General features: G+C 41.4%; 1 protein-coding gene across 1 annotated transcript; it reads left to right on the top strand.

Annotated features, from left to right (window-relative positions):
• The first annotated feature begins 9,189 nt into the window (after window positions 1-9,189).
• On the top strand, window positions 9,190-26,294 carry LOC142865681 (uncharacterized). The gene is made up of 4 exons (XM_075998866.1): window positions 9,190-9,357; window positions 10,229-10,467; window positions 24,143-25,913; window positions 26,172-26,294. The coding sequence occupies exons 1-4, from the start codon at window positions 9,190-9,192 to the stop codon at window positions 26,292-26,294; spliced, it is 2,301 nt and encodes a 766-aa protein (XP_075854981.1).
• The last annotated feature ends 437 nt before the right edge of the window (window positions 26,295-26,731 follow it).

The raw sequence follows: 26,731 nt of genomic DNA, 5'->3' as shown, positions 1-26,731 counted from the left end.
TGTTGACCAGTCCGTGTGCTGCTAAACTGAAGATCAATGTCTCATAATAATTCACACTTCTAAACTGCCTATAAATTCAGCATTCCCATAACTCCCTTCTCAACTCCACTAATTTGATATGACTACTCATGGAACTCAGCAAAACACTTTAATTACACTTTCCAGTTTATTAGAATTGGTACACGCAGGAATGGCCAAATGAAAGAGATGTGTAGTGCAAGACAAAGTGGTGGGGCAAGACGGCACTAGAAATTAATGCTGGTAAATAGCTGTGATTAAGGAAATCTCCCATCCTTTTTGTTCAGTAAGAGCAGCTCACTGCAAAGAAACACCCTCTTTATAACTTAGATAATGCTCCCTATTTTACCTACCACAAAGCCAGACACAGACCCAAAAAATTCCCATTTTTGCTTCACAATTAGATGAACAATTCTGTATTCACTAGTGTAAACAGAATACTTGCTGACCATATGTGAGTTAAGTTACTCTCCTTTTGCCAGGCCCCTGAACTGTCATCCTCCCTCAGCCTTAACCAGTATATAACCCCACTCTCTGCCCCTCCTAAGAATAGTCTGATTTCAGGGTAAATCATTCTCTGATTTACCATCTAATTGTGTCACCTGACATCCTGACATCTCCCTACAATGCTTTTTCTAATCTTTTTTACTCCTTTCCATAAAAAGAAGCCCCTTTCTGCCTAAACTTTGAGATGCTTGCAGATCTTATATTTGGTGCTTCCCACAGTTGCAATACTCCTTCACAATAAAGACACTTCTCACCTAAATCTGAAATGGTTGTATTTGCTAATGTCAAAAACAGCCCCAGGCCGGGTGTGGTGGCTCACGCCTATAATCCTAGCACTTTGGGAGGCCGAGGCGGGCGGATTGCTCAAGGTCAGGAGTTTGAAACCAGCCTGAGCGAGACCCCCATCTCTACCAAAAATAGAAATAAATTAATTGACCAGCTAAAAATATATATACAAAAAATTAGCCGGGCATGGTGGAGCATGCCTGTAGTCCCAGCTACTCGGGAGGCTGAGGCAGTAGGATCGCTGAACCCCAGCGACTGAGGTTGCTGTGAGCCAGGCTGACACCACGGCACTCACTCTAGCCTGGGCAACAAAGTGAGACACTGTCTCAAAAAAAAAAAAAAAAAAAAAAACAGCCCCAGGACAAATAACAGATGCACTCCCAGAAGGGGCATTACAGTTTTCCATCCCTAAACCAACCAAATCTTCCAGTGGGTCCTGGTTCCCAGCTTTCCAGGGATCTGTAGCTTCTCTCAGTATAAAGGGCTCCTTCTGTGGCCGGTATGAGTAGGCTAGAACACCTGAGAGTGAGGCCCCTTAGGAAAAACTCACTGGGCCTTCAATGACCTCCTTTTACAGGCTCAAGATTGGGGTAAGCTTGGAGGCCCTGGTTCCATGCCTCTGCTTCTCATTTAGGCTTATTCATTTCATTGTAAATAAAAAAATACCCAGTGTTTGAAGAATCTAGCAAAATTACTTAAAGTCAGTGCTTAGGTGTTGTGGCAATCTGTACAGCTAGCGAGCCGTTATAGTTCTTGTTACAGCTCTTATTCATTTGACCAGGGAAAGAACCAAGAGGCACACGGAAGAGTTGGAGAACAGCCTTTATTCTTCTGCAGCAGGCTCAGCACACCTAGTGTTACAGCTCTCTTCGTGTCTTCCGATCTTCTGAGCCTTCAGCCCCTTTTGCTCCTGCTTTTATACCCTTGGTAGGGCTCAAAAAGCGTCCAATCAACTACAAGCTTTAACATCCAATCAACAACAAGCTTTAGCATCCAATCAACAACAAGCTTTAACATCAAATTAACAACAGTGGGATTCAAAAAGGTAAAAAATATAAAAAATAAAAAAAAAAAAAAAAAAAAAACCAACAGTGGGATTCAAAAATTACCCAATCAGGATCATGCAAGCAGCGTGGCCTTGAAACAGGCAGCAGCCTGTGGGCCTGGGGTCATTCCAGCACGGCCTCAGCAGCCGTGCCCTCCAACGGCCACATGCAGCACTGGTCCACAGAGTTCCGTAGCTACAGGGAGGCAGCAAGAGGCCACATCCCGGCACCCAACATTTTCTGCATCATAGGTTTATACAAGGTAGTACAGTTCTGAAGGGAAAATACTCAAACCACAATATTTTTCCTCTGCTCTCACACCGCAACAATCAACACGGAAGATTTATGAGAACAAATGTGCACAAATTTCTCCCTAATAACAAACAAGCAATCACTTTTACAGCTAACTGTCCTCAAATACAGCTCAATCTGATACTATCTGACTGAAGATAGTCTCAAATCACACAGGTTTAGGATTCAACCCCCAAAACTATCCCCCCTTTCAGACACCACTTGCATGTCCAGGACTCCAAATCTTCTGATAGATCAGCCTCAAGTAGGAGTTCCATGACCTCCTCTGTATATTTGATTCATTTCCCAGACCACCTCTCAAACCTCAGGAAAATACTTATCATATTCACTGGTTTATCATAAGGGATATCTTGAAAGATATAAACAAAAAGCCACATGAGGAGATACATAGGGCAAGGTATGGGGAAGAAGGGGTGCACAGATTAAAGCCCTTGACAGATTCCCCACTTCCAGGGACCACCACCTGTTCAGCTATCTAGAAGTTCTCCAAACCCTGTCCTTTGGGGTTTTTATAGAAGCTTCATTTATAAGCATAATTAGTTTATCTGTATAAGTCATTTACAATCCACTTAACCTTCAGCCCCTCCCTGCTCCCCAAAGCTTGGCAGTGGGACTGAAAATTCCATCCCTCCAAACAAATGGCTGGTTTCCCTGGCAACCAGCCTCCCACCCAGGGGTTTCAGTGAGTTTTGCAAAAACTGCCTCATTAACATAAGCTCAGATGTTTTTGATAGGCTAATTGTAAAGAAAGAAAAGATTTTCTTTCACCTTTGCCATACAGGAACTACTTCAGGAACCAAGAAAGAAAGGCCAAATATGTTTTTTAAATATATTTTTATTGCTGTAGTCATTTAGCAAATAACAAAGCCTACAGGAGCTGAGAACTAGGAATCATAGATAAAAAAACCAAAATAACAGGCTGGGCGTGGTGGCTCACGCCTGTAATCCTAGCACTTTGGGAGGCCAAGGCGGGCAGATTGCTCAAGGTCAGGAGTTCGAAACCAGCCTGAGCAAGACCCCGTCTCTACCAAAAATAGAAATAAATTGACCAACTAAAAATATATATACAAAAAATTAGCCGGGCATGGTGGCACATGCCTGTAGTCCCAGCTACTCGGGAGGCTGAGGCAAGTAGGATCGCTGAGCCCTGGAGATTGAGGTTGCTGTGAGCCAGGCTGACACCATGGCACTCACTCTAGCCTGGGCAACAAAGTGAGACTCTGTCTCAAAAGTATATATATATATATCATAATATCACAGAAATTATAAGGCACTTAAATTTCATACTTCTACAGGAAAACCAAAAGAATTTATCTCTTTGAGATATAAGTAGGTCATTTAATTATTATTTTCATGATAACAAATCATTTAGTAAACAATGCCATGTGAACTATTCTCAGAGTTGCAAAATCCCATCTCAAAGGCTTTATTGGTAAACTCCAACATCCAGATAACAGGACACAAAACAGTGAACCACTCTTACAAATCCTTCCACCCCCCAAAAAGAAATAGGAGAAGAAATAGGTGTTTTGATGAATCTTTGTCGTTCATTAATTTTTTTCCCACACTTCCTTGTAGAAATGTATTCATTTTTCTGCAACCAAAATGGAACAAAGATTTGTTTCTATTTCAATTCCTGGGTATACTTGCCAAAGCAAAGCCCTGAAATTCTATTGAAAATCACCTGCAAATAAGCAACAGACCTGAGAGACCTACTACACTTACTCTGGGGAAGAAAATAGGTACATAATAAGTTTTTTAATTCAATATATAAATAGACTTTTCCTGAAATCTACCTTTTTATGAAGACATAACCACTACACAACTGTAATCACTCAATTCTTAAATCCGGTTTGCTGTCTCCTGCACTTTATGAAAGTCTTTGCTTCAAGCCCCCCTGGTGGACGCCCAAAACAAACCATGGACGATTGCTGTCTGATCCATAAATCGCTGTTTGTTCTAATAAACTCTCTTTTTTTTTTTTTTTTTTTTTTGAGACAGAGTCTGGCTTAGTTGGCCAGGCTAGAGTGAGTGCCCTGGCATCAGCCTAGCTCACAGCAACCTCAACCTCCTGGGGTCAAGCAATCCTGCTGCCTCAGCCTCCCAAGTAGCTGGGACTACAGGCATGCGCCACCATGCTCGGCTAATTTTTTCTATATATATTAGTTGGCCAATTAATTTCTTTCTATTTATAGTAGAGACGGGGTCTCACTCTTGCTCAGGCTGGTTTAGAACTCCTGACCTCCAGCAATCCGCCCCCCTCGGCCTCCCAAAGTGCTAGGATTACAGGTGTGAGCCACCACGCCCGGCCTCTATCATGTTTTTAAGCGGTGCCTTAGTTTAATTTTTAACACCAGAGCGGAGTGGTGGGACCGCAGTGGCTACAGCCCCTCCCATGCATGAACCCCGCACCCCAGCCGAAATTCTTCCCTGATGACCCTGCGTAGTCACCACACAATGCAGGGGACACGCAGGGCTGCATCACACAACTACCCAGACGACTCCCACTGGGCCACAGATGCCTGGGAGGATGAGACAGGAGGCTCCCGGGTCCAGCTGCGGCCCAAGCCCGCTCTCAGCCCCAGGGACTGAAGGCCGAGCTGGGCTAAAGGGTCCCCAGGTCTGCAGACTCCGGGTCCTGCCACAGCCAGTTCCGCGGGGTTTCAAACGCCCTAGGACAGCTGGCCGCACACTCACCATTTTGCGACTTCTGTGGTGCCCAGGGATTTGTCTTGCAGACGTTTCAGAACCCGCAGGTCAGAGGTTGACAAAGGATGAGGGTTACCTGAGTTTCCCAAAGCAAAGAAGGAGCACTGAACACAAGGGTGAGCATGGAGGACCAGCAGGTGACAAAAACCCAGCAGGCACCGGAAGTCCCGCCCTCCCGCTGCGTGCCTGATTGGACAGTTCCAACCAAAGAATTTGTGATTGGGTAGGGCTCTAGGCCACACCCCTCAGAGCCCTGACTGACACATAATGGGATCCCACCTACTAATGGCGGCAACCAGGGCTTTCTCTCTGCACTGGGACCTGGCACCACCTGGAGGGTATTTGCATTTAACCTTGTATATAGGTTATATCCAAGCCTGGCATGGTGGTTCATACCTGTAATCGTAGCACTCTGGGAGGCCAGGCGGGAGGATTGCTTCATCTCAGCAGTCTGATACCACCCTGAGCAAGAGCGAGGCCCCGTGTTTACTAAAAAATTAGAAAGAGGCCGGGGCGTGGTGGCTCACACCTGTAATCCTAGCACTCTGGGAGGCCAAGGCCGGCGGATTGCGTGAGGTCAAGAGTTCAAAACCAGCCTGAGCAAGAGCGAGACCATCTCTACTATAAATAGAAAGAAATTAATTGACTAACTAAAAATATATATACAAAAAATTAGCCAGGCATGGTGGCACATGCCTGTAGTCCCAGCTACTTGGGAGGCTGAGGCAGCAGGATTGCTTGAGCCCAGGAGGTTGAGGTTGCTGTGAGCTAGGCTGACACCACGCAACTCACTCTAGCCTGGGCAACAGAGTGAGAGTCTCTCTCAAAAAAAAAAAAAAAATAGAAAGAAATTAGCCAAATAACTAAAAATAATAATAATAATAATTAGCCAGGCGTGGTGGCGCATGCCAGTAGTCCCAGCTACTCAAGAGGCTGAGGCAGGAGGATCGTTTGAGTCCAGGAGTTTGAGGTTGCTGTGAGCGAGGCTGACGCCAGGGCACTCTAGCCCTGGGTGACAGAGCGAGACTTTGTCTAAAAAAAATGTTATATCCATTTATAAATAATTTATGTCATATTCAAAATTGGAAACTGTATGATGACAAACATTTTAAAATTTCAGATTTAGTGAAGGTTGTATTTTTTATTTTTAACTTTTCTTACACACTCTGGTAGGTTTGGGAATTTTCTGCTGTCCTGATCCGTTTGTCTGCTTTCATCAACCCCACACTGCTTTAACTATAGAACATTTTAATGTGTTTCAATATCTTATTGGAGCAGAACACCTCATTGTGTGTTTTCCTCAGGAATTTGGCTATCCTTATACGTTTGTTCTTCCATGTGCAATTTACAAAATCATTGTTAGCTTTTAAAAAGCTAACAAAATCTATTATGAAATACAACGCAATGTTGAAGTTAGCTTAAGGATAAAGGACCTTTTTATATTGTTGATTTTGTTTCTATCTAAGAACATGATATGACTCTCCATTTCTTTAAGTCTTTGTTCATATATTCCAGGAATTCTTTATTATTTTTTTATATAGTCTGCACGTTTCCCATTAAATTTGTTACAGAGTAATTGTATTTTGATTTTTAAAATTTACTTTATATTATACTCTTCCATTGCTTCCTCACACTGTACTGTTGAGTAATTGCGAATTATACACAGGCTATTTATTGTCTGGCTTCCTGCTGGGGGCCTCATCCCCTGCAGGGCAGGGCAGGGAGGGCACTAGTTAAGTAGGTAACAAAGTATGCATCTGGGTGTTAATACAACCAGCACTAGAAGCCTGTGGGAGGCAGGGCTGCAAGAGCAGGAATCACAGCAGCAGTGGGTTACCTATGCCCCACATCCTCCAGGAAGCCATTGTGCCAGCCCCAGGAAGCCATTGTGCCAGCCCCAAGCTGGCACTGCAGGGCAGGACCCATGGCACCTACAGCGACCTCAGGTGTCACTGGTGACCACCCACAGGCGCCGCACTACTGAGAGGACTCTGTTGTGGGCTGGAGTGCCCTTTGCTGAGAGTCAGAGAAAGGAAATAAAAGAGAATGAGAAAGAATGTAGCTTGGAGGAGGGGTCCTGAATGGCCAGGCCTGCAGTGGGGGGCACCCATGCTTGAGGCAAAGAGCTATGATGTGCCCTGGGCCGGAGGAGCAGAGGGCACCTGTGGGACTGTCCTCTGTGGAGCAGCCTTGCCAGGTCAGAAGGGTTTGTACAACCGTGGGGAGCACTGAGCGCTGGTCACAGGGGACCTGCCAACCTCCTTCTCGGTGTGTATTTCCCTCACCCCCAGTCATCCCTGGCTCCCCACCTGGAGTCTCCATGGTGGCCTCAACCTTGCTCATAACCACTTCCAGGGAGTCCACCCGTACTTGGTGGAAGGTGAAGCCACGATCTGTGGGAGTCCCCAAAAGTGCCTGGTTTGTGTATCGCATTAGGCTGGGCTGCCACAGTGAAAACATAGAGAGGAAGCAGACCGGGACAAGAGGAAAGGAGAGTAACCCGCCTGGACTTGATGGCCCAGGACATGAGCCCAGGGGGCATGGGGAGTGTGAACTAAAATAAGATCTTAAGGCTGTCCCCCACTGGCTAACTGAATGTACCCCCTCTTGGCCAAGGGGATAACCTAAACCTTAGTTACTAGCCATGAGAAGGGTGGTCACAGGTGCCTTATTATGGCCCCCTCCCTTCTTGAAGTTATCCTTTGTAACTCATTATCAGGCCTAAGGCTATGTAAGGCAAACCTGTCGGTCCTCAAATTCTACAAGAAATAGGTAGCTTGTCTCTGATTAGCAGACTTCCTTAACTTAAAACATTCCAAGCATTGAGACAAAGCTTCATTTCTTTAACCAATTACAAGTCAAAGAGTCTTTAAACAAACCTATAACCTATAAACACCCCCCTTTTGAGATGTCTCACCTTTTCATGCCAAACCAATGTATGCCTTCTATACATATTGATTTATGATTTACCTGTAATCCCTGTATCTCCTTGAAATGTATAAAATTAAACTGTAGCCCAACCATGGCAAGTACACTTGCTGGAGGCTTATTGGGCATTGCTTGGGCCATAGTCCTCAAATTTGGCTCAGAATAAACCTCTTTAAATTATTTGACAGAATTTTGCTTATTTTCCATTGACACCAGGCACCAAGCTTCAGGCCAACCCTTCAAGTTCACTATCCTGGAATACCTTGACCAGATAAAGGAGACATTCCGGTTCCTGTAGGTGCAGTATCACCACGTGCAAATTGTATGTGAGAAAATGGGAAGTGAAACACAGAAATGCAGAGGCACTATGTGATATATTATGAAATGTCATATGGATTAGACACTGAAATGCACCAACAGGCTGAAATCACCAAGAAATTGAATGTGACATGCACAAGTCATCCCATTTCTGTCCCAGGAACATCAACAACAGGTGACCCAGGCCTTCAAGCCTGCCAAACTACTTACTATGGCAGAGTTGAATGTCATCCTTGTGCTACAGCAGTTGCAAGATCCGTGTCTGTCACAGTGCCACAGACCACCAGTACCCCTAATGTCTCAGGCTTGGGGACCTCTTCCTCCAGAAATCCTGCCCATCTGGGGCAGTCCCCACCTTCTGGCACTGTGTAGTGCTCTGAGTGGGCAGTCTCACTTGGCATTAAAGGATTACAAGAAGCACCACTATGCAGAGCACCACAAAGATAGAGTGTCAAGCACAAATAATGCCCTCTTTGGCCCAGTCTAAAGGGCACAGATAAATGCATAAATGTACTGGAGTTTTCTGACTAATTCAAGAAAATGAAGGTTAATGATAAAGACTCCAGCTTTCACCAGTGATGGTGACAAATAATGTGACACCTTACGTGTGGATGTGTCTTTTGAGGACCCGCCTCAAAAAACAATCACTGTCTATTCACATTTGGAAAACCAAACTAACAAAAATTGTAAGCCAGGCCGGGCGCGGTGGCTCACGCCTGTAATCCTAGCTCTCTGGGAGGCCGAGGCGGGCGGATTGCTCAAGGTCAGGAGTTCAAAACCAGCCTGAGCAAGAGCGAGACACTGTCTCTACTATAAATAGAAAGAAATTAATTGGCCAACTGATATATATATAAAAAATTAGCCGGGCATGGCGGCACATGCCTGTAGTCCCAGCTACTCGGGAGGCTGAGGCAGAAGGATGGCTCGAGCCCAGGAGTTTGAGGTTGCTGTGAGCTAGGCTGACGCCATGGCACTCACTCTAGCCTGGACAACAAAGCGAGACTCTGTCTCAAAAAAAAAAAAAAAATTGTAAGCCAAAAAAGATACTTGTAGCAGCCCAGTCTCCATGGCCCCCTTGGGAAGTTCCAATTCTTTGAAATCCAAAGAAAGGAGCTTGCGTGAAAAAACCAGCACACCTGTTCTTGAATACAGCACACCAATACCTCAAAGTGATGTGCCAATGCTGGGCATCAATGCCCATCCGGGAGTTGGTCCAGGCCTCAACATGCCTCCAGTTAGGGACCACCTCATTAACTAAATGGCAGCTTGTTTGAGAACACACCTGGAAATGACCAACTCTGAACACTGCTACATTTGGGATGGTCCCCAAAACTAGTAAGAACAGCAAGCTGACCAGAACAAGTGCCACTTACAAAAGGCTGCACATCTTGTTTCCCCAGATAAGTGTGGTGGCTGCAGGAATGGCCTAAGTGTGCTTCCCAATGAGTGGGGTTTGATCCTCTACCTCACATGAGAGTACCTATCCTGACTCCAAACTTAGTAAGAATCCCTAGGTGGAAACCTTCATATTCCTTCTACATTACTGCAATGTTTCTGATGCAACCTGTTCCCTTTAACTTCATGCCCTCATTGGACCTTGAATCCCTCAGAATGCTCACCAGATCAACATCCTCAACCACGATGAACATCCACAACCCCACGAGACATGTGTACATGAGTAGAAAGGGTTGCATCAAGATCTGGGACATCAATCCCCTGGCAATAAGAGTTCTGTTTCTCAGCTTTACTGTCTAAATAAAGATATTTATATCCATTTCTATAATTGCTACCTGATTGTGGCATTCTAGTAGTGAGAGCGGAAGCCGGTACTTTGCCCATTTGAGACCTGGCAGGTCAGACCTCATGCATCAAAGCAGAACTGACACCCCCAGCTGCTACCTGCTATCCCCTGGCCATCAGCCTGAATTCCAAGGTCTACTTCTCATGCTGTAATGTCACAGATCTGCACAACCAGACACTAATGAGACAGTTCCAGGGCCACATGGATACAGTCAGGTGTATTGACACCTCTAATGATGGCACCAAGCTCTGGGGGACAGTTTGGACAGCACTGTCAGATCCTGGGTCTTGTGTGAGGATGACAGCTGCAGCAGAATGACTGCAGCTCCCAGATCTTCTCCCTGGGACACTGCCCCATCGGGGAGTGGCTGGCTGTGGGCACGGAGAGCAGCAATGTGGAGATGTTGCCAGTAAATAAGCCCAATGAGTACTGGCTATGCCTCTGTGAGAGCTGCGTGCTGTCCCTGAAAGTTGCTTATTGTGGTAAGTGGTTTGTGAATTCTAGAATAGACAACCTCCTCAATGCTCAGCAGACCCACTGTGGGTACAGTTGAAAGAGTCCTTGTCAGATGCCATGGCATCTCTGTGAATATAAGTACAGAGTCACCAGCTAATGGGATAAGAAGTCTACAGTCTATGAAGTCATCTACTGAAAACATGTAGCTTAGTGTTCATAGCTGGTTTGAACCAAAATATTTTGAATTTGTAGAAACAGAAAAGTTGTGATTTTTAAGAGAAAAATATTACACACAGGCAAACCTATTTCCAAATCTTGAAAAAGTTACTTTGATTCTATAAAGAAGTGGAGATGACTCCATCAACAGAAAGGCACCTGTCTGCCTAGACCAATGGAGCGCCAAGGCCAAGTGGACAGAGTATTGTTTGATTGAGGAACAACATCTGCTCACCTGTGTTACAGCTCACTCTTTTCTTTCTGGATGATCTGTCAATCATGCCTTGTCACAGTGACACATTAGCTATCTGTTCCTTGCAGTTTGCCTTGTATTCTGTCTTTTGTAGCTCCTGACATGATTATCATTTTCTTGCTTGTGAGAACATTCAAAATTATCTCTTCAAGTTATTTTAAAATATACAATATTATTATTGCACTTCTTTTCATCATAATACTGAAGATCTCAGGAATTAAATAAGGCAAGTAAAAAAATTAAAAGGTATCGAGTTTGGAAAAGGAGAAAGAAAATTGACATGATTCTATAGGCAGAAAATTGAAAACAATTTACAGATTATTAGAAATGTCAACCTATTACTGCCATTAGATTAAGGTCAAAACATCAATTGTAGCCGGGCGAGGTGGCTCACGCCTGTAATCCTAGCACTCTGGGAGGCCGAGGCGAGCGGATTGCTCAAGGTCAGGAGTTCAAAACCAGCCTGAGCGAGACCCCGTCTCTACCATAAAAATAGAAATAAATTAATTGGCCAACTAATATATATAATAGAAAAATCAGCCGGGTATGGTGGCTCGTGCCTGTAGTCCCAGCTACTCGGGAGGCTGAGGCAGGAGGATCGCTTGAGCCCAGGAGTTTGAGGTTGCTGTGAGCTAGGCTGACACCACTGGCACTCACTCTAGCCTGGGCAAGAAAGCGAGACTCTGTCTCAAAAAAAAAAGATCTTAACCTTGAGATATCAGGTGTATCTGGGGAAAAAAATCTCAGTACTTTGTTTAAATAAATGAGTCTCCCATGTGTCTTAGCACACACTTAAACTTTCTCCATTGTATATATACAAAACACCTGCCATGTGGGCAGGGCAAGATACATACTTTCATAACAGAATGATAATGTACCTCTGAAGTATTAATTATATCCCCATAATACATGGTATACAGTATTTACAAAATATAACACAAGCTGTTTGTAATTTTTAAAACTTGTCTTTTCCACTTGTATTTTGCCATGTATATTTAAACTAATTAAAATTAAATGAAATTTAAAATCCAGCTCCTCGGTTTCATTAGCCACACTTCAAAAGCTCCCTAGCATGTGTAAAGGAAAATAAAAATCTCAGGACTGCCCCCACACACACTCCTTATGCCAAAGGGAAGGTCAAGTTTAGAGGCTGAGTCATGCCATGGCCCCTTCCAAATGCATAGCTGTTACCAGCATGATGCATCAGCCAAATCCACACACACAAAGGCCTCAGGCACCTGCAGGGACTGTCCCCACAGATGGCGGGTAAGGAAATTGTTTGCTGGCCTCTCATAAACCAGGATGTGCAAACTATAACTTTAGGTCTGCAGGCTAAATCTAGCTCCTAAAACTAAAATCTGTTTGATCCCACACTAATAACGTTGGTTACTAGTTTATCTTTCCTAGGTACGGAACAGAGACAAAACAAGATTAATCACTCTTCCACCTGCCTAGGGACGTCCCTCACTCTCTTTTTCTCTTGGAATATTCCCCTTATCTAATGTGGAAAATGCAGATTTCCCGGGCACTAAATTTAAGCCTCACTGCCCACCTCTCCTTTCCTTTCTGGGTCCCCATCCCCTTCAACTCTGATTCCCAAATCCCCCTTCAGAGAGCACCAGTCTCAGACACTTTTCCTGGGCAGGTTCTGACACGCTGGCTTAATAAACTTCCTCCGTTGATTGGGATCTTTGCCTTGGTCACCAATTTTGGGTTGTCCCGTGTGTGGCTCATGGAAAGCGCTGGCCTGGAGACTCAGGGGAAGGTTCCGATTTGCCCCCAGGCATGTAGCTAGGTAGATCTGGGGCTAAAATTTGAACTTAAGTTTGTCTGATTCTAAATCCTATAGTTATTTTTCTTCCCTGACCTTGAACAAAACAAAACAAAAAAATCAAATGTATCTCTCCCAGCCTGTTTCTTAATCTGCAAAACAAAAATAAAACCTCAAAGGGCTTTGATGAGGATTACATGAGTCAACATCTATAAAATGCCCACAACAGAGCAGAATGCAGGTTGTCAGGACATGCAGTTTTCTTCCCCAGCCTTGGCAGGGGCTGGAAAAGAATCGGCGGAAGGATTAAGAAGCTCTTTCCACTTCAAATGCTCAAAATAAGAGAAAAATAGCTTTAAAATTGATGAAAGGTACTCCCTGGCAAACACTTCAATGATTATACACCTACATTGGAAAGACAACTCATTTTGATGTGAGATACTGAGAATTAGATCATTAAACTCCTGTTAGGGACCGACCTTCCACAGCCCCACCGGACAGAAAAGCAGAGACATCGAGGATGTAATTACACAAGAGGAGGTTTATTTTCTGGCTAGCCAGGGTCCAAGCCCTAGAGCACCAACACAGTGGCCACCCTTGCAGGCAAGGACCCCGACTGGGGTTGCAGCGTGCCTTTTATCCCTATGGTGCATACGCTATGCAGTGGCTGATCACGCGTGGATCATGCATTGACCTTTAACATGATTGATTGGCTGGTAGCCCCACTATACAGGGTTTCAAACAATGCAAAGTTGGCGCAAACAAGCAAGCAAGCAATGGTTTCCATGGCAAGCAAGCAACAGTTTCCAGAAGCCGGATGTTAGTTCCGGCTTCACTGGGGGTGTGGGCCTTGCAGGTATGCAATGTCTCGACCCCTCACACTCCAAAGCTAGCATTTGTGTTTGAAAGATTAAAAAAAAAATCCACATGTAATAGGGACTTATTTTTTAAGAAAAGGTGTGGGAGTATATTCATTCTCTGATTATTTATAGCCAGGAGACAAGGAAGAATGCATTAGACATTAAGTCTCCACCGTTAATGGCTGCATTCATTTTCTTATAAATGTTGCTTTTGAGATTTAAAAAGGCATGTTCTGGCCAGGCGCGGTGGCTCACGCCTCTAATTCTAGCTCTCTGGGAGGCCAAGGCGGGTGGATTGCTCAAGGTCAAGAGTTCGAAACCAGGCTGAGCAAGAGCGAGACCCCGTCTCTAACTATAAATAGAAAGAAATTAATTGGACAACTAATACACATAGAAAAAATTAGCCGGGCATGGTGGCACATGCCTGTAGTCCCAGCTACTTGGGAGGCTGAGGCAGGAGGATCACTTGAGCCCAGGAGTTTGAGGTTGCTGTGAGTTAGGCTGACGCCACGGCACTCACTCTAGCCTGGGCAACAAAGTGGGACTCTGTCTCAAAATAAATAAATTAATTAAAATAAATAAAAAGGAATGTTCTGGCCGGGCGCAGTGGCTCACGCCTGTAATTCTAGCTCTTTGGGAGGCCTAGGCGGGTAGATTGCTCGAGGTCAAGAGTTCAAAAACCAACCTGAGCAAGAGCGAGATCCCATCTCTACTATAAATAGAAAGAAATTAATTGGCCAACTGATATATATATATATAAAAAAAAAATTAGCCGGGCATGGTGGCGCATGCCTGTAATCCCAGCTACTTGGGAGGGTGAGGCAGGAGGATCGCTTGAGCCCAGGAGGTTGAGGTTGCTGTGAGCCAGGCTGACGCCATGGCACTCACTCTAGCCTGGGCAACAAAGTGAGACTCTGTCTCAAAAAAAAAAAAAAAAGAAAGAAAGAAAGAAAGAAGGGAGAGATGCCAGTGTGAGAAAGGATGGGTTTTGGTGGGTAAAAAGGGTTTTAAAGAGATCTTGCTTTGGATATAGAAGTTTCTCAAAAAAAAAAAAAAAAAAAGAAAAAGAAAAAAAATAAAGACATCTTGCTTAGGGCCGGGCGCGGTGGCTCACGCCTGTAATCCTAGCACTCTGGGAGGCTGAGGCGGGCAGATTGCTCGAGGTCAGGAGTTCGAAACCAGCCTGAGCAAGGGCGAGACCCCGTCTCTACTATAAATAGAAAGAAATTAATTGGCCAACTAATATATATAGGAAAAATTAGCCGGGCATGGTGGCGCATGCCTGTAGTCCCAGCTACTCGGGAGGCTGAGGCAGGAGGATCGCTTGAGTCCAGGTGTTTGAGGTTGCTGTGAGCTAGGCTGACGCCACTGCACTCACTCTAGCCTGGGCAACAAAGTGAGACTCTGTCTCAAAAAAAAAAAAAAAAAGAGAGATCTTGCTTGGTTTTGTGCCACACAATTTCCCCCACGCATGCTCCTTAAGAGATTTTAGCATACAAATCTGCCTAACTTTCCAAGGCCCATGTAGCTGCCTTTAGGGCAGCCTGGTTTTCTTTGGATTGCACCTGATTCCCTGGGGGAATCTGAGTTCACCTGGGACCTCAATTGGTAAGTTACTCTTCCCCATGAAGGAGGTGGAGTACAATCCTCTCCATCAGGCCCCAAACAGAGTTTTCCCAAGTTGGACAGTGAACTAAGTTGGACAGGGGACCAACAGGGTTCAGAGGTTCAGATAAGCAGAGCAGCATGAGGCATTTTTCAGAGGGCCTCAGGAATATGCAAAGTTCCCTAGGAAGGGACCACAGGTGGTTGCATGGAAAGGGATTCTGTGCATGGTAGATGGGTGCTAAGGGATGCAGCAGGAGGAAGAAGCACAGCTTGGAGCAGGTGGGCTGGAGGTAGACTGAGCATGGCAGTAACGCTGAATAGTAAAGAAGCCAATGAGGCACACCTGGGACGTGAACAGACTCTAAGAGAAATGATCCCCTAATCCGATTTCACCTGTTGCTCAGTAAGACAAAAAAGAAAATGGGGCCGGGCGCGGTGGCTCACGCCTGTAATCCTAGCACTCTGGGAGGCTGAGGTGGGCGGATTGCTCGGGGTCAGGAGTTCGAAACCAGCCTGAGCAAGAGCAAGACCCCGTCTCTACCATAAATAGAAAGAAATTAATTGGCCAACTAATATATATATATATATATATATATATATATAGAAAAAATTAGCCGGGCATGGTGGCGCATGCCCGTAGTCCCAGCTACTCGGGAGACTGAGACAGAAGGATCACTTGAGCCCAGGTTTATGAGGCTGCTGTGAGCTAAGCTGACGCCATAGCACTCTAGCCCGGACACCAAAAGTGAGACTCTGTCTCAAAAAAAAAAAAAAATTAAGAAAAAGTGACTTACCACAATAAGCAGAGAGGGAGAGATAAAAATTTCTCTCTCTCTCTCTCTCTCTCTCTCTCTATATATATATATATATATATATATATATATATATATATATATATATATATATATTTGCTATAGACAGAATAAAAGAGATAAGCAGGGAGGGAGAGATAAAATTTCTCTCAGGCCCAGCACACCTGTAATCCTAGCTCTCTGGGAGGCCGAGGCCGGAGGATTGCTTGAAGTAGGAGTTCAAACCAGCCCGAGCAAGAGTAAGACCCCATCTCTACTATAAATAGAAAGAAATTAATTGGCCAAGTAATATATATAGAAAGAAGAATTAGCCGGGCATGGTGGCGCATGCCTGTAGTCCCAGCTACTTGGGAGGCTGAGGCCGGAGGATTGCTTGAGCCCAGGAGTTTGAGGTTGCTGTGAGCTAGGCTGATGCCACGGCACTCACACTAGCCTGGGCAACAAAGTGAGACTCTGTCTAAAAAAAAGTTTCAGATGTGCAACATTTGGGGGATGGACACGCTTGAAGCTCTTACTCAAGGAGGGAGGGGGCATGGGCAATATGTATAACCTTAACACTTGTACCCCCATAATATGCTAAAAGAAAATAAATAAATACATAAATAAATAAAAGCTTCAGGCCTGGCGTGGTGGCTCACGCCTGTAATCCTAGCACTCTGGGAGGCCGGTGTTAGTCTATTTTTATCCACTATGTCAGGCACGGGATGGGTTCTCTCAGTATGGGCCCTCCTGTCCATCTGGGATTTTTTTTTTTTTAGCATGGATTGACATTTTTATTTTGAACAAACTTTGGATTTGGACTTATGGAAAATATGCTTCTTTCTTCTTACAGGTCTTAGAAGGGCCTCTTTAGTTGATATTTTTGTCAGGCACGACTGCATGTCGTGACGTCTTCCTGTTTGCATTGAATCTCCCAGGGGTTTTCTGGGCTTCTTTAACTTGTATGTCGAGATTTTGAGCAAGGCCTGGGAAATTTTCCTCTATTATATCTTCAAAATCTTGTCTAGCCCTTGAGTGTTGTCTTCTTCCACTTCTGCTAACCCTATGACCCTCACGTTAGGTTTTTTCACATAATCCCACAGCTTTTGTAGGCTTTCCTTTTTTCTCTTGTTTCTCTGCTCTATCTCTGTGACTGATTTATTTAATTGGAAGGTGTTATCTTCAATCTCTGAGATTCTTTCTTCTGTTTGATCTACCCTCTTCTTGAGACTTTCTACGGTGTTTTGTAATTCCCTGAGTTTATTCTTCATCTCCAGGACTTCGGTTAAAGTTTTCTTCACTGTGTCAGATCTCTTTAGTGAACCTTTGTTCCATATCCTGGAGGCTTTTTGTGGTTTCTTTGTGTTGATTATTGAGTTGTTGTTGCAGGTCGGTGAGTGTTCTTATGATCCACATACGAAATTCCTCTTCTGTCATATTGGTTGCCTGATTTGGGTTGGTGTCCATTTCTAGGGGGCTGGTGCTCCTCTTTGGGGGTGTGTTTTCCGTTTGGTTCTTCATATTTCCTGAGTTCTTTCGCTGATTTCTTCCCATGTCAATGAGTTGTTGTTTCTTTCCTTAAGTTATTGTTTGGGTATTCACACACCTTGTTTAGTTTCTGAGCCGTTAGGTGGTGTCTGTGGGTGAGATTCGACCACTCCCTGTATATTGAGTCAATGGGTGCCGTGAAAAGGCTGTGCAGGATGCCGTCCCTGTCAGTAGGTGGCGCCTCCTTGGAGGAACAGGCTATGCTGTTGATTTTGTGTCCAGTTATCAGCTCTTGTTCTGGGCGGAGCTGGGTCGGGTAAGCCTGCCCTCAGGCACCACCAATGTGGTTAGCAGGGGTCAAAGTTCTGTTCTCTGCTTCCAGGAAAAGCTGTCAGGGTGGGGCTGGAATGGTTCCACTCAGCCAGAAAGTCTGGGTGTGGGGGTGGGGCCGTCTGAGACCTGCAGTCTGGAGCGGGCCTGGCTTCTTTCCACCCTCCCCAACTCCGCGGCTACTCCTGGGTCTCTGCCAGCAGGCCAGATCACACACCACTGAGCCTCCCTGGACTGTGATGCCGGTGGGGAGGTTCCCTGTGCCGGAATGCCACCTGTTCTGGGCATATGGCCTCCTTTTGGGAGGAGGGTTGCCCTCTAGGATGCTGATCTGCCCCTGAAGGCACACACACCTCCGTAGGCTGTTCATGTATAACTCTTCTGTTCCCCGGGCAATGCGCGACCTAGGTGCACGGGATCTGGTCTGCAGGTTCCACCTCTGGGTCCCAGAGTTCAAACTGTATCCCCACCAGGGAGAGGAGTTCCAGTCCCAATTCACCCACAGGGAGCCCAAGCTGGGTCTATGTGTCTCAGCCTCTGAGTCGGCACCGTTCTCCTGGTAACACCGTGCCAGCAGCATCTCGGAGGGCTGGCAGGTAGGGTGCTCACAGTCTGAGTTTCCCTGAGTCAGCTGTAGGGTCCCAAAAGGAAAGGTCCCATTCCCTGTTGGTGCCTCCAGCTGGTGGCTGTATTGTCTCTCTGGGCAGCCGTGGGTAGGGTCAGCGGAGGGGAGGAGGAGGCAATATGGTGCCTGCCACCGGCTGGGGTTTGTGCACACGGTGGTGCCGGGAGGGATTTGGGAGCCTGGTGGCACGTCTGCTACAGGTCACCGCTGGCTGGCGGCAGCCGCCTCTGGGCTGGTGTCAGCAGGACTCTCCACCCTCTGGGGAGCCCACCAGCAGTCCCAAATGCAGGGGAGCAGAAACAGCAAATCCACCTACCCTTGCTGCTGGTCTCCGGGCTGCTCCGGTGGTCTTAGCCTCCAGTTCTCCTCCGCAGCCTCCTCCCGTGGAGTCTCCTGGGGTCTCAGGTACCCCCTCCTTCCGGCCCTCGTCTGCTCAACATATATTTTATAAATATTAATACACACGTGCACTTCACATATATAATAGTTTCCTGGCAAATCGACCTATTTTATCATTATGTAATATCAATCATATTATTTCATGACAGTTTTGCCCTAAAGTGTGTGTTTTATCTAATATAGTAATAATTATGTATACTGTATCCACTTAGAGTTACTATTTGCATGGAATATACTTTCATGTATTTAGTTTCAGCTTATTTGAGTCCTTCCAGCAAAAATGAGTGTCTAGTAGACAAAATATTGTAGAAAATTATTTAATCTTGATCCATTCAGCCATATTATCTTCTTTTCATTAAAGAGTTTAATCCATTTATATTAAAAGTTACCACTGAAAGAAATTAAGTTACTCTGACTTTGTTTCTTGTGGCTATGTCCTCACTCATTTCTTCTCTTACTGCCTTAATATATCTTGTATTGATTTTGTAGTTTCTTGCTTTGGTTCCTTTTAAATTTTCTTTAGTTTATCTTCTGTAGTTTCTTTCTCAACACCTTGAGAAATGGAGAGAACAAAAACAAATTAAAGTCACAGCAATGACATAAGAAAGAAGGTTCTCTAGCATCATTTCAATGCGTAATCCTTAACATTTATTTATCAAAGATCTTTATGTATGATTATGTGTTTTGTGAAATAAAATTGCCCTATGTGTAAGCTAATGTTTCAGAATCTGTGCTCTTCATGGTGCTCAGTCATGTTTGAAAATTACAGTTATCTAGAATTCTTGTTCAGTCAGTTACTATGTTTATTCAGAATTTTATAGATTAATTTTATAATTTTGTTTTGTTATTTCATAGTTCTTTACATTTATTCCTCTATCCTTTTTTAACGTAGGCCACTTCACATTAGGCAATTATGTTTTTTAGTTTTTATGTGTATATTTTACTTTTGCATGATAGTATTGAACTCTGTATACTTTAACATATTGTGGGACAAAAGTAAAATATAAACCAGCCATATATCTTTTGTGAATGTAATTTTCTTTGTGTTTCCTTGCCTATATAAATATTACTCCTATTTTGTTTATGAGTAGTACACTTTTTTCTTGGTGGGAAATGGTTATTTTACCCTTTCTAGGTGAATAGTCATGAAAATTATCTTAAATTCGACACATATTTATTGGTAAAGATATATTATCTTTGTGTGATTCATTTGTGTTAATGAATTATTTAAAGATGATTTTTGAAAAGCTTTTAAACCATTTTTGGTATTATTTATTTTCATAAAACACATGAAATTTAAAATCTTAAATATTTTGATTATACAGTTCATTCACAGTAAGTATATTAAAAATGTTATGCAACATATATCCTTTACAAATACTGTTCTATTTTTATTTTATTTCCACTAATCAACCTACTTTAAGTATTTTATGTAAGTAGATTCATAAAGTGTCATAGTTTGGGTGGCTAGCTTATTTCATTTGGCATAAAGTCATGATTTATCTTTATTGTAAACTTAGAAGATTTTCTCCTTTTTGAAATTGAATAACACTTCATTATTATTATATATCAAATTATACTTATCCATTTGTTTTATGAGGCAGATCTCGGTTGTATTCATATATTGGCTTTTATGAATAATGTTGCAGTAAATATGGATGTGCAAATAACTCTTCATTTGACCATGTATGTGAGGGATTTATATCTGTTCTACATTTTGTTTCATTGTTCTCGTTGTCTGACTTTATGTCTGTAGCAAACTACTGTGATTACTGTCCCTTTGTAAAATGTCTTGAAATCAGAAGATGTGATGCCTCCAACATTATTTCTTTTTTCAAGATTGTTGTTCTCTTCGTGGTACTTTGGCATTTCATATGAGTTTTTAACTTCTTTTTCTAAAAAATTTTACTTTGAGAATTTTAAAAAGATGGCATTGAATTTGTAGATCATTTTGGGCAGTAGGGACATCTTAAAAATGGTAAGTCTTTCAACCTTTGAAGAGCATTCTCAAGAATGCATCATTTAGTTTCCATCTATTTACACATATTCTCTTTTTCCATCTGTTATTGATTTCTAGTTTTATTACATTTCAGTCATAAATAATTGTCTGTAATTGTTTAAGTGTTAAAAATATGTAACAAAATGTATTGTGGCGTAATACTATTCTATCCAGGAGAATATTTTTTGAGCTATTGATAAGATTTTGTATTGTATTGTTGCATGGAGTGCTATCTATGTCTATCGGGCATAATTGTTTTATAGTGCTTTAAAGTTCTCTGTTCCCTCAGTTAATATTGTGTCTTGCATTATTATTCATTACCACAAGTGGGGTATTCAAGGATCCTATCATTATCACATCGCTATGTATTTCTAGCTTTAATTCTGTCTATGTTTGCTTTCCATATTTGACAACATTTATTTTACACTTACATATACATACACACGCACACACACAAACACAGACATATATAGAAATGTAAAAATAAATCAGGTTCCAAGTGAATGAACCCTTTTATTATTATTTAATATCATTCTGTATCTTTTGTAACAGGTTTGATTTAAAGTATATTTTGACTTTTTTTTGACTCAAAATATATTGTGCCTTATTTTGACCTCCCCTGCTCTAATTTGATTAACATTTGCATGAAATGTCTTTTTCTGTGCTATGAATTTTATTTCATATTTTCTCATTTGATGTAAGGTGATTCTCTTGAAGACAGTATATAGTTGGATGTTTTCATTAGTATTTTCTTAAATCTCTATCTGTATTCAATGTAAGTCTTTTGATTATGAAGTTTACTCCATTAATATTTTCATAATTTTCTGGAAGAAATTGACTTACTGTTGCCATTTTATCAATTGTATTTTTATTGTTGTAGATCTCTTGCTCTTTTTTTTCTCTTTTTTTCCTCCTTTGTGTCTCATTGATTTCTATAGTGACATGGTTTGATGCCTTTGTTATTATTTTAGTGTATCTCTATAGGTATTTTTACTATGGTTACCATGTTGACAACACAGTGTTTCTTAGAGTTACAGCAATATATTTTAAAATGCTAACAACTGAAATTTAGACACAAACAAAAATTTTGCCTCATTATGTCTGCCATTATCTTCATTATTAGTGTCACCAGTTCTATCTCATTATATTGTATACTCATTAACAGAGGTGTGGTGTCATTTTTCTGTTTTGTCTTCAAATTTTAGATCATAAATAAAAATTTCTTCTGCATTGTTATTATAACAGAGAATTTTACTTAGATATACTTAGATATATCCATGTCTTTCCCAGAGTTATTTGATTTCATATAATTTGTGTTATATTCTAGCATCTTTTTTTTATTTTTAATACAAGGGGCTCCCTTTAAAATTTCTTGTGGGTAAGAATCCTTTTCAGTATGAATTATCTTGAGAGATGTTTATTTTTCTCCATTTAGAAGAGCGGTTTTGTCAAACATAGTTCTGCTTTCAAGTTTTCATTCTTTTAGCACTTTGACTATATCAGCCAACTATTTTCTGACATGCATCTTTTCTGTTGATAAATCCACTAGTAATCTCTAGGAAGCATGCTTATAGATGACATCAATTTTCTCTTGCTGCTTTGAAGATTCTCCTGTTATATGACTTTAAAACTTTGCTTACATCCTGTCCTTACGGGTCCTTTTGTGTTTTTCTTAGCTGAAGTGTGTTGAGCTTCTCAATTTGTTTGTGTATTTCTTCTTACCTTTGAGAATTTCTAAGTCATTTCTTATTGTATGCCTCAGCTGAACAGTGTATGTTTTCTTCTGCTTCTATGTTTTGTTTATATTATCATTTTCCTGATTTCATTTAATATTCAATATCATTCTAATTTCACCAATTAAGAATCATTCAGATGGTTATTTTTAATTTTTATGGTTAATTTTAATTTATACATCTCCAATCCTTTATGGTTGATTTCTTGTTATTTTGTTTCTTGGATGAGGATATGTTACCCTGAATTTTGTGGATATTGTAATCGTTGGTTGAGATTTGAGAATTAGCAAAATCAGCTCCATAAACTTCATCAAGTGGCTTTGTCCTGGGGGACTCTGATAGCAATTCACCTTACTGGAGATTGAAGGAGCCTTAAAAATGTTCTGAGAATGCATCTTCTGTGACTATATTTGTTTTCCATTTAAAGAAAGTTTCCTACATTTCTTCTTAGGAGCCTGTCATCATATTCTATAACTATTCTCCATCTGTGGTAGTGAAATTTCCCTGATGTTGTAATAATCTTTTATCTTTGGTTTCAGCACACTCCGTCCTTCACTTAATATCATGATTCTTTTCTGAACTCTGTGTTATGGGAGACAGAAACCAGTCTTTGGAAGGGTTTCTAAAAGGTAGAAATATAATCAACATTTTCATTTTCTTTGAGAAAGAAGCTGGGGTTTGGTAATATACTTCTATGCTGTATTAAGGAGGAGGAGAGGTCTTGGAGTGTCAGTATAAGAAATTTTGTTTCTTTTCTCTGTTGCTTTTGGTATTGTTCTCACGTGATTTTCTGTGAACTCTTCTTTCCTTATTAGAATTTCACAAAGTCAATTTGGTAAGCATAATTTTTTATATTTATTTGTGTAAAAGAGAATTAGAGCCTACATGTTGTATTGTGCCATCCTGCTAATGTGCTTAGGATAGTTTTACATATAAATTTTGTAATATTTATTATTTGATTATGAAGGAAAGAAACAAGTGAGATAATTTGTTGTTTTTAAAATTTCTTTCAGTAATATCTTCTCATTCTACTCAACACTATTTGCCAGAGCAGCATTTAAAACTTCTTTTACCAAAAGTGATAAGAAAAAGATATGGAAGCTTCGGCCTTCAGAATATACAATTTAAAAATGACTGGGAAAGTGTGGGTGAGTGTAAGGAACAGAAAGGATATTACAATGAATGTAATCAATGTTTGACTACATATAGCAAAATCTTCCAGTCTAATGCATGTTTGAAAGTCTTCAGGAAAATGTTAAATCAAAATAGACATAAGGTGGGACATAGTGTAGAGAAATTTTTAAAATGTAATGAATGTGGGAAAGCCTGTAACCAATACTCACACATTACTCAACATAAAATAATTTTTAATACAAAAGACTATTACAAATTCAAAGAATGTGGCAAAGTCTTTAATCAGTGCTTTTACCTTACTAAACACAAGAGAGCTCATACTGGAGAGAAAGCACACAAATGTGAAGAATGTGGCAAAGTCTTTTACAGGTACTCAGCCCTTTTGATACATAAAGTAATTCATGAAAGAGAGAAACCCTACAAGTGTGCCGAGTGTGGCAAAAAGTTTAATCATATCTCAAGCCTCACTAAACACAAGAGAATTCATAGTGGAGAGAAATCCTACAAATGTGAAGAATGTGGCAAAATCTTTAATTGGTCTTCATGCTTTAAAAGACATAATATAATTCATACTGGAGAGAAACCACACCAATGTGATGAGTGTGGCAAAGCTTTTAACTGTTGCTCGGAACTTAAAAGATATAAGAGAATTCATAATGGAGAGAAACTTTACAAATGTGATGAATGTTCCAAAGCCTTTAACTACTCCTCACAACTTAAAAGTCATAAGATAATTCATACTGGAGAAAAACCCTACAAATGTGAAGAATGTGGTAAATCCTTTAACTGGTCCTCAACTCTCATTGCACAAAAGGTCATTCATACTGGAGACAAATTGTACAAATGTGAAGAATGTGGAAAAGCCTTTGCCCAGATCTCAAACCTTTCTAAACATAAAATAATTCATCCTGTTGAGAAACCATACAAATGTGAAGAATGTGGCAAAGCCTTTAGCTGTTCCTCAGACCTTAAAAGACATACAAGAATTCATACTAGAGAGAAACCATACAAATGTGAAGAATGTGGCAAAGCCTTTACCCATAGCTCAATCCTTACTCAACATAAAAGAATTCATACTGGAGAGAAACCGTACAAATGTGAGGAATGTGGCAAAGCCTTTACCCAGAGCTCAAACCCTACTCAACACAAAAGAATTCATACTGTGGATAAACAATACAAATGTGAAGAATGTGGCAAAACTTTTAGCTGTTCCTCAAAACTTAAAAGACATAAGAGAATTCATACTGGAGAGAAACCATACAAATGTGAGGAATGTAGCAAAGCCTTTACCCATAGCTCAACTCTTAGTAAACATAAAAGAATTCATACTGGAGAGAAACCGTACAAATGTGAGGAATGTGGTAAATCCTTTCACTGGTCCTCAATCCTCATTGCACATAAGGTAATTCATACTGGAGAGAAACTGTACAAATGTGAAGAATGTGGAAAAGCTTTTAGCTCTTCCTCAGACCTTAAAAGACATAAGAGAATTCATACTGGAGAACAACCATACAAATGTGAGGAGTGTGGCAAAGCCTTTGCCCATAGCTCATCTCTTACTGAACATAAAAGAATTCATACTTTGGTGAAACCATACAAATGTGAAGAATGTGGCAAAACTTTTAGTTGTTCCTCAAAACTTAAAAAACATAAGAGTATTCATACTGGAGAGAAACCATACAAATGTGAGGAATGTGGCAAAGCCTTTACCCAGAGCTCAACCCTTACTCAACATAAAAGAATTCATACTGGAGAGCAACTGTACAAATGTGAAGAATGTGGAAAAGCTTTTAGCTGTTCCTCAAAACTTAAAACACATAAGAGAATTCATACTGGAGAGAAACCTTACAAATGTGAAGAATGTGGCAAGGCTTTTAACTGTTCCTCACAAGTTAAAATACATAGGAGAATTCATACTGGAGAGAAACCATACAAATGTGAAGAATGTGGCAAAGCATTTACTCAGAACTCAACCCTTACTCAACATAAAAGAATTCATACTGGAGAGAAACCATACAAATGTGAGGAATGTGGTAAATCCTTTAACTGGTCCTCAATTCTCATTGCACATAAGGTAATTCATACTGGAGAGCAACTGTACAAATGTGAAGAATGTGGAAAAGCTTTTAGCTATTCCTCAAATCTTAAAATACATAAGAGAATTCATACTGGGGAGAAACCATACAAATGTGAAGAATGTGGCAATGCCTTTACCCAGAGCTCAACCCTTACTCAACATAAAAGAATTCATACTGGAGAGAAACCATACAAATGTGAGGAATGTGGTAAATCCTTTAAGTGGTCCTCAGTCCTCATTGCACATAAGGTAATTCATTCCTGAGAGAAACTGTACAAGTGTTAAGAATGTGGAAAAGCCTTTACCCGGATCTTACACCTTATTAGACATACAATAATTCATACTGTATATAAACCATACAAATGTAAAGAGTGTGGCAAAGCTTTTAGCTGTTCCTCAGACCTTAAAAGACAAAAGAGATAAGAGAATTTGTACTGGAGAGAAACCGTAAAATGGGAAGAATGTGGCAAAGCTTTTAGCTGTCCCTCAATACTTAAAAGACTTAAGAGAATTCATACTGGAGAGAACCCTTCACATGTCAATGTGGTAAAGCCTTTAACCAATACTCACACTTTTCCATACATAGAAGAACTCATACTGGAGAGAAGCCCTACAAATGAGAGCAATTAGGGAAAGCTTTTTATCTGTGTTCATACCCTAGAATGCAAAAAAGAATTTACACTGGAGAGAAACTTTTCAAACAAAAAGAATGTTTTAATGCTTTACCTTATGCTCTAAGTTTCCATGCATGAGCTAATTTGACTGGAGAAAATCCTTACAAATGTGAACAATGTGGGTAAGTCTGTATCTAATACTCACATCTTTCTGTATATAAGATAATTCATATAGGAGAGGAAACTTATGAATGTGAAGAATGTGACAAAAAGCTTTAACAGCTGATTAAATTTAACTAGGGTACCAGAAGGAAATCATAGAAAAATGAAATATGTGTCAAATGCTTTACCTGGTGCTTTTATGGTAGCATACATGAGACAATTCATACACGAACAGGATCCTACAGATGTTAATAAAGTGGCCTAGCCTTTAATAACCCATCACACATTGTT

The sequence above is a fragment of the Microcebus murinus genome, chromosome 31 (assembly GCF_040939455.1).
Source record: "Microcebus murinus isolate Inina chromosome 31, M.murinus_Inina_mat1.0, whole genome shotgun sequence".
Lineage (NCBI taxonomy): Eukaryota > Metazoa > Chordata > Mammalia > Primates > Cheirogaleidae > Microcebus > Microcebus murinus.
The sequence above is the reverse complement of the archived record's forward strand: the minus strand, read 5'-3'. Positions and strand labels throughout refer to the sequence as shown.